At 46.6% G+C, this 12,093-nt stretch overlaps 1 protein-coding gene across 2 annotated transcripts in view; it reads left to right on the top strand.

Moving 5' to 3' along the window:
• The window catches only part of LOC125723547 (RNA-binding motif, single-stranded-interacting protein 2-like), a 35,241-nt gene that overhangs the window by 3,695 nt on the left and 19,453 nt on the right, over positions 1–12,093 (top strand). Inside the window, exon 2 of one of the 2 annotated variants that reach the window (XM_049000239.1) lies at positions 11,322–11,485. In XM_049000239.1, coding sequence (XP_048856196.1) covers positions 11,322–11,485 — 164 coding nt within the window. Of the gene's footprint in view, positions 1–11,318; positions 11,486–12,093 lie in introns of both variants that reach the window. The other variant, XM_049000238.1, reaches the window with a different exon arrangement.

The following is a 12,093-nucleotide window of genomic DNA, read 5'->3' as shown; positions in this document are numbered from 1 at the left end:
TGGCATGGAAAATCACCCCAGTCACCTCCAGAAGACAAGCTGCTGCGCAAACGCAGGGGTGTTGATTGCAGAGCTTTATTACACGGCGAGTCTGAGAAGGCAGAGGCGGCTTTGTGTTCCGCCACCCGCACCGCTCTCACTCCGCGATCCGACGAAGGAGCAAACAGGACCTTTCTGGAAAGATCTCGGGTTCTTCCATAGCAGCGTTTGTAGTATTTTTGCCTCTTTTTTGTTTCTGTTTTCGGTTACTAAGTGGAAAATCGGGACGTTCTCACCCTTACGGAAAGGTCACCTGACACCCATCTCCAGAGTGTGGGTGACGCGCCGAGTATATTGTGCAGGAACTTTAAACTTAGACTTAGCCCGTCTTGTGAGACCTGGGCCCCATGTGGTGAAATCCGCACGGAGCAGAGGACTCCACAGCTCGTCTGCCGCTTTAAGGGGAACATCTACAGGGCTTGAGGAATGAAAATCACAGGCGTGGTCCTCATGGTGACGCGCTTCCTCTCTCCGCTGCGCTGTGACACAGCTGGTCTTCAGGGAGTCACAGGGCTGGCTGTCCGCTAGACTCTGGTCTGAGGGCGCAGGATGGAGTGTGTTACCCGAGCTCTGAGATGGGGCCACCCCCCCTCCCCCCATGCCAGTCCACCCCAGACTGAGGCGTTGTGATTCATTAACGGCACGAGGAAACGGAGATGAACAAATTTGAAGGTTATGAAAATGAAAGTGTCAGACTCCAAATGGGGGTCTGGGTCGGGGGGGGGGGCTGCTAACGCCGATGTTTATTCCCCTTGACTGGCTCAAAGATTCCTCGGTGGGGAGTTCATGTGGAGGTCAGATACCCACGCAGTGGATTCCTCACATATCTCTTTTCCCATACCTGTGGTTTGAGAATAAATAAGGGAGGGGGGCACATAACAAAATAAATGCTGCATGGAGGGGGGGGGGGGTGCGGTGCGGTAAAGCAAAAGGCTCTTTGTGTGGGAAATCATTACAAAACCAGATGGCCAAGGGTTCAGTTACACTGCTGCCCCCACTGACACCCCCGCGCCAATTCCCCCATTTCCTGTGCCAAATTAACGTCATTAAAGATGTAGAAGAGAAGCTTAACTTGACTTTCTCTCTACTTTTATACAGGTTTGTAATTTTATCTTGATAGTGATGCCCAGTCACAAGGTTTGCTTTTTGCAGGAACTAGATGTGATAATTATTCTGAAAATATTTGTTACTTTTGAAGCGTAGAGCTCTTTACTAGCTGAATACGCTATGAAACATTAAGTGTTTCTGCTTAATATTCATAAATATGTCTTTATGCACAAATTACTTTTTAATCAGATTAGCTTGTCTGCTCCTTAGCACTCTCCTTTTAACCGTGTTCTGGATGATTCCTGAAGAATTTCTTTTCTGTATTTTAAATATAAAATCAACACTTTCAGTAAAATCTCATTAGAGATTTCTGGCAGCAGGGATTTTTATTTTTTTTGAATGTTTGCGAAAATGGAAACGCAGGTGTGACTTGTTTGAAATCGTCTTTGTTTTAATCAAGGGTGAATTGCTTGACCTTGTCTGGACAGCCGTTAGTAAAGGGGGGTTTGACTGTTGGATATGTTCAGAGTTCATGTAGGGAGCTCGAGCCTGGATGTTTTAATCGCCTGCGAATGAGTTCGGCGGTTCACATGCGGTACCATCTTCCGGTACAGTGTGGGATTCTGGGAAAACGCCTGCAGTGAGATCAGGCCTCCACTGGGCACCATGCGATTTGTAAGGAATGGTGACGGCAGTCAGTAGGTCTGTGTTTTTGAAAACAACAGGAAAATGTTTATTTTATTTTATTTACTTCCCTGTCTGCCTGTAGAGAACGGGCTCCCCACTTCCCACATATGGCAGAAGGGGGATTTGTGTGGATACAGAAATCACCAGAAACACTATTAAATTAGTGTCAGACCCTGCAAGGGCTTGTGATTGAAAACCCATATAACGCTCATTAAATATTTACAGCAAAATTGACACATACATCCACACAGCTGCATGTTTTCCGCATGTTTTCCGGATGTGTAATCCTTATTTTTAAACAAATTCTTATTAAAACAGTTTTTTGGAGCCTTCATTGTTTGTCAGCTATTCAGATTCCATAAATTCAGGTCTATAGTGTTAGAAAAACACAGAGCATTAACTACTCTGTTATAAGCAGAGAAAAAAGCCTGCGAACATTAAATACGATCTTGTGCCCCCCTCCCAGCTCCACAATACACCATCTAGCCCCTGGTTTGCCGAACTCCAGTAGCATGGCGGTTCCTGCTCCACACTTTAATATCCTTCCAGCCCCAAAAGCTCTAGCTTATTGGCCACCCCCAGTGCCCCCCACCCCTTTTCCAGCCTAGCTGCTGGCAGCGGCTGATATTACTGAGATTAATGCCTTGGAATTCATGGAATTCCTGCCTTAGACAATGTGTTCATTACGGGGGGGTCTTTCCACTCGTTTTCGACTCAGGCATCTGCGAATGTCTGCCTAAGACAGACGCAGTCATAGAGGCTCTCATGTGGAGCTGGGAGACCTTCTGCCTGCCGTCCGGCATTTGGTCTTCTGGTGAAGAGCCTGAGTGTTTGTATCTGCCTGTTACAGAGCTGAATGGTGTCCTTGCCTTTCCTCCTTAAAAGGGTCATTAAACACGGCTTTGATTTTGGGCTACGCACAAAATGTTCACATCCTCCCGAAACACGAACACGCCAATTTTAGCAGGACAGTCAGCGAGGCGCTTTGAAGATGATGCTGGTCCTGAAGAGAGTGGAGAATGCTGCGGGCAGCTTCAGAACCACTGAGAGAAGCTCAGGATCCTTTGAGAATTAGATTTCGAGTCTAACAAATATTAATGAATACAGTAAATTATATAACTGCACAATCCAATAGTAACAAAAATGAATACTTGTGTGAAATCTGAGTTCAAATTTTAAGACCAGCCAGTTCTGCCGAAAAGAAAAAAATTGCTAAAATGAATGCAAATGGACGCATTTTTCTGCACGTCAGGATGCCTTTCTGCAGTGTGTTTTCCTTTCCACTCCTCACTCCATGCGCTACTGCCCTCCGTGGCATGTTCCAGAACCCTCTAAATTGAGTCTGGCTGGGATTTCTTTGACTGACCTGTCTTACCCCTGGGACCCGAGACGTGGGGGGGGCTCCCAGGTCGTCCAGGACTGCAGAGAGATTATAAAAACAAGTCTGCAAGAAGTGATGCCTGGGTCTCTTAAGACATCCCTGCTTTTTTTCAGTCACAGTAATTCTCTGCTGCTTTGGTTTTAAGTTTTGGATAGATGCAGCTATTTATTGAGGGAGTCTACTGGTACGTATTAAAACGGCGATGATAACAATGCGAGTGTGCGGGATGGTCTTTGTAGTTCTGTTGCATTAAGTATCGTCAACTCCTGAAACAATTTCTGGGCATGTGCATGAGGGCTGAACAGATTATAGTAATTTAGTTTCTTTTATACTGGCTTCTGAGACTCAGTTTGAATGTCATGCATACAAAAGCACAGCGTGTCCCCGATGGCTGGAATGCCCCAGTTTTAAGTACCTTCGGTGCAAACGACATGAATAAGAGAATAATTAGTGGCTATCTGTCAGGGTATCTTGTGCCACAGGCCCCAGCTGAATGACTTGCTGTGCTGTTGTGTGTCTCTGTCTGTTTGTGTCCGTGTTTGCTGTTCATTCAGCCTGCCCCCCTCCCCAGAGGGACACACCGGATGTTGTGAACAGCAGTAGTGGCGCATCGATAAAGCTGTCCCTCCCCCTCCCCCTGTCACCTGTTTATGTCCCCCCCCCTCCTCCTTACTCCCAGAATGCCGAGTGCTCGGCCCCTGACTGGCACCTCTGAGGTGCTGCGGTAAAACTCGGCTTTTACGAGGTAAAGCGCTTCTGTAATGAGCCACCTGAGTGTTGAGCTGATTTGGAGAAGGATTACAGTCCGTACGAAGCACTCGAGGTGCTGGTTTGAGAGGACGACTGGGGGGGGGGGGGGATACTCCAGGCTGATTGGTCTGTGAATGTCTCTGCAAAACTGCATATTTCACTGTTTTAAATATTCGTTATTTTTTTAACAACATGGACCTTTTTATAAACGTTGATAAAACACTTTTTTTTTTTTTTTAAATAACAGATCGAGTCTGTGTTCTGTAATATGATCATTGCCAGTTTTCATATATATTTTTATTTAGGTCGGTCAGTGAAACACTGAAGCGAAACTGAAATGGGCCAATTACTGAAATGTAATTATGGCCCTTAACTGTCATGAGACCTAAAAGCAAAAAAAAAAAAAAAAAATGACTGGGCTTCAGGGAGATAACAGCAAGGGCTGTAATATCCGTGAGTATATATTTTAAATAGTTATTTAAAAGTCAGGGTGCGTTGTGGCTGTCAGGAGAGAAGCCGCTTCCACTGTGATGCTTGACTGTAGTTCCCTTGTGCTGCTAAGATGGTCTGACTTAAGGATTTTCTGGACGGTGCTTTGTCTTGTTTGTTCAGGTGTCTGTTAGAAGCCTGTGCCTATTGTGAGATCTTCCCAAGCCCCATATATCCAAGAAGGATGTATTTTAACTTTCAGACATCCAGCTGGCCAGTAGGGTACAAAAAAAAACAACTTTTTTTTGGATTGCATTTTAATGTATGGTTTGAATTTCTGGATATAATTTGACTCAAGGCAATCTTAGATAAATTCTGAGAACAACTATTATTATTTTTCAGAATTTGAGAGTCCAAATTCAAACTCGAACTGTTTATTAACATTAATGACATTGACAGTTAAATTACACACTTTTGTGGAAAAAATGCAGACACACTCAGCTCCACACAGGAATGAATGATTTGCTCAGAAGACCCGCTTGTCAGTTTTATTGCTTAATTTGATGGTGGTATTTTGCCGAATTGTTTCATTGCTGTGATTGGCCCCACAGTCGTATGAGCCAAATAAGTAAATTCTCCTTTTATTGACTGGTTTATGCTTATGTCACAGTGATTGACCTTTGACCTATGACATCAGTCTTCGGGTGCTCCGTAATGCTAACGGTTAGCGCTGCTATGTGTTAATTCTGCACAACTTCTCTGGAAAAGCATTAAGCTATTAAATATTCATGTGCAATTTTGAAGGTAGCTTTCAAAGGAAGAAAGCAAATATATACACACTAATTCTCTGTCCAGTGTTTAATTGCTTTTTTTATTATTTGAAATGGTTTCCCGGAGAGTGTTGCCTTAATGAGCTGTAGCAGGCCACATTATGACCGGCATCCCTGTGAGTGTTGGGCGTGGTTACTTTGGGGGGCTCAGTGACTCGGCCTTGCCGGCGATGTCTTGTCACCAGGCAGTTTGAGTGCCGACTGTCTTTGGGGGGGGGGGGGGGGGTCCAGTAGACATTCGATTTTTAATGCATTAGCCCTTTTTAAAAGGAAAAGGGGAGGGAACCTAGTTTGATTTCTGTGTATCTCTGTTAAAGTTTTCAGTGTAACTGCAGCAATAACAGGCATGCATCCATAAATCACCCATGTTATGTCATTTGATTGTGTGTGTGTGTGTGTGTGTGTGTGTGATCAGAGTTCCCCACAATGTGATAAAAACCTGTAACTTTTTACCTTGTAAGGTGACATTTTCCAGTCCCCATCTATGAATGCAATAAAAAAAAAACTAGCAAAAATGTCTTGTGTTTAATTTGGTTATTTATAGTTAAGGTTGGGGCTGGGTGGGGTTAAGGCTGTTATGTTGGTGCTAGAGGTTTCCCCATAGAAATGAATAATAATAATAATAATAGATACTTTATTGATCCCCGTAGGGAAATTGTCTTTACGCCTCCCACAACTTGCTCTTTTTCCATAGAGGAAGGGCCTCGCTCAAGGACCCACAGGCTGAGGCTGGGTTTGACCATCTGATTACAGGCACAGAGGCTTAGCCCACAGAGCCACACACTGCCCCAATACAGTCCCAACAAAGAAATAATTACAAACCTGTGTGTGTGTGTGTGTGTGTGTGTGTGGGGGGGTGTCTGTATGTGTGTCTGTGCCCTGGATGGGCTGGCATTCCTTTTCAGGGGGTCCCTGCCCTGTGCTCTAGGTTTGGTGGAAAAGGCTCCAGACCCGCATTAGGATAAGCAGTTATGGAAGATGGATGGATGGATGGATAGTCTGTGGATTTCATTCATTTTTGTCTTTCGCTCTGCAAATCTCCAGTCTGGAGAGGCAGATCGAGGCTGGTTGAGTTGCCTGCTGGAGCCCACTCAGCACATCCTCTGAAGACGTTCACGCAGATGTCACAGGAGATGCTAGCCCCCCCCCTACCCGCCAACCCCTCCCTGGCAGAAGGAGATACCCACGATGGCGGCAATCGGAGCCAGCAGATGGGGCGAAGCTCTCGGTCTGCGTGTCTGTGGATAAATGCCTTTTCTCCCCAAGCCCTTTGGGAACCATACAAATCCAATTTAAAGAGCACTAAGCGCTGGATAAAAGGAAGGAGATAAAAAACACAGTATGGAACAGAAGGATAAAGAGAGAGCAGGGAAAACAAGTGGTCCCTCATTCAAAGTGTTCCCACACAGGGTGATTAATTTTTCAGGACTGGCATGCTATTCAAGGCTGAGATTTCTGTGGGAAGCAACCAGTCTAGATAGGTGATCTTGTTAGAGAGTTTGACTCTTCAGATAATCTGCACAGAGGCAGAGTTGGAGTTGGGGGAGTGATGGAGAGATTCAGGCTTCCCTGCTGGACTCTGAGTAAACTGCGTGGGGGAGAGTCCTCTTAGTAATAATTAATTTGTTAGACAAATAGTTAGTGGCCTCTGTGCAGACCGATAGCACAGGAAGGAGGGCGATTTGCTGCTCTGCCGTGCCGGTGTGTCGACGCACTTGGCCGCGGCTGTGTGAATCTGCGGGTGTCATCTTTTTGGATAGTAACTCCTCCGGGTCTTGTCACGACGCCTCTCTTTTGTTTCGTGGCCGTTGCCAGGTTCCGTTGGATGTCTCGGTCTCGCTCCTTCGCTCACGACCTGCTGTCTGTTCACAGTAATGGCAGGCGAGCGGCTCCTGTGTTCTGCGTAATGGAAAAAGGAAACAGGGTTGGTTGGAAGGGAGTCCTACGTACTGAGCTGCCTTGATGAAAAAGCTTGGCATCATGGCTTGGAATGGAATGGTAGAGTTAGGTTATCCATGGCCGTAACTTTACTCTTGCCAAACCAACAGCTCACCCAACACTTCAGGGCTCCTTGAATCACTCGGTTTAACTTAACACCATGTAAAACTGACCCTCATTGTGGTCGATTGTGGATCCAGACAAGACCCTGGCAAGTAAGGTGGCATCACCCTAGAGCTGATGGACTTCTGGACGCAAATACGATACGAGCAACAGGGTGGGACCCCTACAAAAAACCTCGGAAGGGGAAGAGCTGACATCTGGGTTATCGGATGACGAGCTGCTGAAGCTTCCAGAAGCGACGCTTCTCTCGTCTGTAGTTTTTGGGTCCGTCTTTCCCTCGTTCCCAAGCCGACACTCCAGACCTCCGACTCAGGAATCCCGGGCGCTGGGAGGCGCGATGCGGCTGGTCGACTGGCACGGACGTCACAAGTGCATCCGGCTAACGAGTTCAGGCTCCAATTAGTCTGGAGTTCCCAGTGTAGAGTTACTCATGTGTTTACGGCGTAAATGAGCAGTGTTTCTGCAGCGAGCATGGAGCGTGTTTTAGAGGTTCTGGAAGCGCGTGTGGCTGCTCTGGAGAGCTGGGGGGCGATGCTCTGGTTCTCGTTTGGCTCATTGTTTGGCTCGATGTTTTGAAGCGTATTGGAGTCGGCAGGGCAGTCTCCCAGCACGAATTGGTATGCAGACCGCTGGCTGTTTTGGCTGTGGGGCAGTTTGCTGACACCGAGAGGAGTAACGCCTCATAATTAGGGTGAATTGGCCCATTCTTTGCCTGCTGCCCTCCCACCCCCAGCTGAGACTCTCCCCGACCATTTCAGAGCCGCTCCGTGACCTTCTGGTTCTACCTTTTGTTCTTTTGTAGTCTGATCACACGGCCGGCTGTAATCAAATATTTCACACTCCCATTAACTTTTCAACAGGAATAAATTGGAGGAGGAATTGCAAAAACACACCCAGAAAGGGGGGGGGGGCGGGTTTGACCGTGTGAGTCTCGCTAATAATTGCATGAAGCACCTTTATTGTGGCTGATAAGATCATGAATGCTCAGGCAGTCTCGCAAAGGATGTTCAGGTGTGTATGGGCTGCAGGAATGGAGAGTTACGGAGCAGTGAGTCTGCTTGCAGCGCTGGAATCAGGGTAGCCATTGTTTTCAAAGATGTACTTGTCCTGTCTTGCAGTTTTTTTTAATCATGATCTTTTTACCTATGATTCAGTTGGATATTATTGCAGTTTTGGCAGAATTATCATGTGCACCCTACCTGCAGATTATTCTGTCTGCCTGTGCAGTGCCGTTGCATGAGATCACTTCCTGTTCTGGTAATGAGGCTGTTCTTTGAGCCGGGTCGACCCTCGTCGCTTTACGAATCACGCTGGTGGGCTGTTAGAATGGCACACGGTGGAATCCTCTATCTGCGTGTTTGCTGTTACGGAGTCGTTTTCACTGGGCTCCCTGTGGAGTCTAACCATTCTGAGAACCTCGCAAGTTCCCCAAACGGAAATCTCTACGACAGCCTTAAACTCCAGTGAAAGCCCACTGCCGAAATCAAGACTGGGCTGCAAACACTGGGCCTGAAGGAAAGCGGAGCCAGTAGGCCGGACCTGAATGGATTGCGGCTGGTTGCCTTTTAGGGGGGTAAGCGGCAGTAAAGGGAAAAGGTCTGTATCAGCGGGGAGAGGTACAGAAGGTTTTTCTCAAAGTATAGTTGGATAAAGTTTAATGGCAAATAATCAGGCCTTGGGTTTGATGTTATGTTTTATTCTGTTACACGAAAGAGGAATTTTTGTGGTCCAGTGGTTGTATTAGTATGTATAGTGAATCCTGAAACGCTTTGGGTGGTTGACATGGTGGAAGGGTCTGCGTTGTCTCTTAAGCGAGACGCCGGGCGATTCGCATCTCACAACCACGGCAATCCGCAGCATTTCTCAGTTATCAGCCGCTTGTGGGTGTTAAAAAGTAAGGTGTCGACTGTGGATCTTTCAAGAAAACAGAATAAATCATCTGGGAAGCTTGAACACAGACTAATGTGCAGGGTGTCTGTTCCTTTTTAATGAGGCTCTCCAAGGTCCTTCATGCCCCCGAACCATTTGACGTTTCCAGGAGCTTTTGGACATGAATAGGGTTAGATGGTCATCTTACTGTGAGACGTGTGATGAAAGCATCCAACAAGAACAAACTAGTCAGGCCTGGTAATTAAAAATTGGAGGGGGTGGGGTTAATTATTCTTGGTAAGTGTCCCCCCCCCCCACCCCAATTTTTCTGTCCCAGTTTCTTGGTGCTTCATTTTTAATAAACACTCGGTTGTATCGGTTAATGTGGGTCAGCTGAGATGGTTGATGATTAATTTGGTTTGACATTAACAGACCTTGAAGCAGAACCCAGTCAGGAGTCAGTTGTTCTGTCAAGAAATATTGCCAACTATCGCCCAACTCAGCTTTTTCTTAACACTATTCTTAAGATTTTTGAATACTTGAAATGTCAGTTTTATTAACTTTCTAAGTACATCACCGCACCAGATGTGGATGTAGGAATTGGATTCTGTGCCTCTTTTGCGGGTGGTTCTGTTCATTCGTTTTCCGATTTGTGTCCGATTTGTTCCTGCTGCCTGTGTGGCCTTGGGGATCAGCTTGGGATCCACCTGTGCTCTGTGAAATCTGCCTTAATACGCGACTCCCAAATGTGATCTTTTCATTTCACTGTTCATCACATACTCATTGGCCCGTTTATAAGACACACCAGCCAATCATGAGACTGCAGCTGAATACATACAGCATGCACGCAGGTTCAAGAGTTTAGGTTACTGTTTGGCTAAGCATTAGAATGGCCTTGATTCATGATCTCAGCGGTTTTGAATGTGGTGTGATCACTGGTGCCAGACATCTCAGAAACAGCCGCCTTCCTGGGATTTTCACACACTGCAGTGTGTAAAGTTGACGGAGAATCATGTGATGAGTGGAAAATGTCCGGTCAGTGTCAGTTATTTGGGCAAAAAACACCTTGTTGATGAGAGTTGGAAGCCGGACTCGTTCAGAATTAACAGAATGGTCTCAAATGTAAAAATAATATTAACATAACTTTAATAATGAAAGAAAAAAATGTATTCCTTGTTTACTTGTATTTAAAATCCCCCCCCCCCCTAATCCTAAGGCATTATTGTGAGGCTGAAAATGAAGTAACTGTCGTCTTGGCTGAAATGAAAAATGGCGCCCGGCCTCCCACACCGGCACACGCCCTTTGTACACAGGCTGGCTCGCACAGCATGCCGCTAGTTTGTTAGCCATAACCCCCCCTTCACTCCCCCCCCGCATCTCGTTAGTGAGCTAAGTCGCCCTGCTCAGTGTGAGGCTGCTCCCTGCGCAAGCTGAGTTCTTGCGGAACCTGTTTGTGAAGCTGGCTCCATTTTGAGGGGCCTTTCTGTGAGAATCTGTCAGATGACGTCGTTCACACGTCCAGCCAGGTCTTACTCGATGTCGAAATCTCCTTTCAGAAATCCTTGTACATTTACTTAGTTTTTTTTCCCCCAAACACGCCGCATGTTTGAGAATTTTTCTAATTCTACTAAGTATACCTCAGGATTTTGCTCCTGATTCACAAGGTCATTGACTGTCATTTAGAGTGTCAAACTTTGTTTTCCGTGTGTCTGCATAATGTGAAGCTCACTTTTGCTCGGTCACTGAAGCATTTGGGTTGGCCGGTGTGCGCCTCCCCCGAGGGGGGAGTGTAGATGCTGTCGATGTTGACATCGTTACTTCAGCTCATCCACATTTCCCCCTTTTCCCTCATTATGAAAGGTCCTTTGATCGAGTCTGGTTCCGGCCGGCTGTGCTTTTATACTGTAGCTTATTTGCCAGTCCGCGTGTCTCACGTTATCTCGCGTTTTCTGCAACTCCTGACCTTTTCTATGGAATCACGTTACCATCTGTAAACATGTTCTGTGTGCGATGATATGTGTGAGACATGAGCCTTTGAAAAGCCTCGGTGGGCGGGATTACCACACAATGGCCCAGACGAACCAATTGCATAAACCGCATCGGCCATGTGAGCGGCTGTGTATGATAGCCCCGCCCCCTGCCTGTTTTGATCCTGCATTCCTAATGTGTATTTCTTAATCAACCTGGGCTATTTTCACACCAAGTCTGAATTTTCTTCTCTTCAGCAGGCCTATGTGTCCTCCGGCCAGCAGATGGCGCCACCCAGTCCCAACACCAACAGCAGCAGTAACAGCAGCAGTGGCGGAGGAGAGCAACTGAGCAAGACCAACCTGTACATACGTGGGCTGCACCCAGGAACCACAGACCAGGATCTGGTCAAGCTGTGCCAGCCGTGAGTAACTCCTTCCTGTGCCGGTCTAGTTCCTGTGAGTGGTTGCACTTCTTTCCGGTACATTCTTTTGGGTCAAAGTGAACACATGTTCCTGCCATGGGAAGCTTCCGGAACTGCGGCATGTGGAGGATATAGTCAAGCCTTGGAATAGACAGGAGATGGGAAGAAAATCTGAAACCAAAGCCAATATGGGCAGGAGGGGTGGGGGGCTGCTTGTTTTACGTATCCGGACATGGCCCCCCCATCCGTTTTTGGCAAATGTGGTGGAATATGCCGTACCCTTTTGCAGAAGCAGAAAGCCCACCCCCCCGTCTCACTGCCTGTGTCATCCAAAGAGCAGATGTATGAAACACCAAAGATCTCCACGGGTTCCTCTGCATATATGCAGAAAAATGCACCTGTTTTCAGATTTTTCTTTGTAGTCAAATGTTTGGACCTTACAAGTTCAGAATAGCGGTTCTTTTATCTAAATGCAGTTTTATCTTGTGGGGGGGGAGTATGAAAGGGTTTAAAGCTTCTTAATTGCCCCCCCCCCAGTTCAGCACGGATGGCGGTATACTTCCAGGAGGAACCCTCAGAAAATTCCTCATAGGCTCAGGCTCAGGTAC

This window comes from Brienomyrus brachyistius, unplaced genomic scaffold (genome assembly GCF_023856365.1).
Source record: "Brienomyrus brachyistius isolate T26 unplaced genomic scaffold, BBRACH_0.4 scaffold50, whole genome shotgun sequence".
Classification (NCBI taxonomy): Eukaryota; Metazoa; Chordata; class Actinopteri; order Osteoglossiformes; family Mormyridae; genus Brienomyrus; species Brienomyrus brachyistius.
The sequence above is the reverse complement of the archived record's forward strand: the minus strand, read 5'-3'. Positions and strand labels throughout refer to the sequence as shown.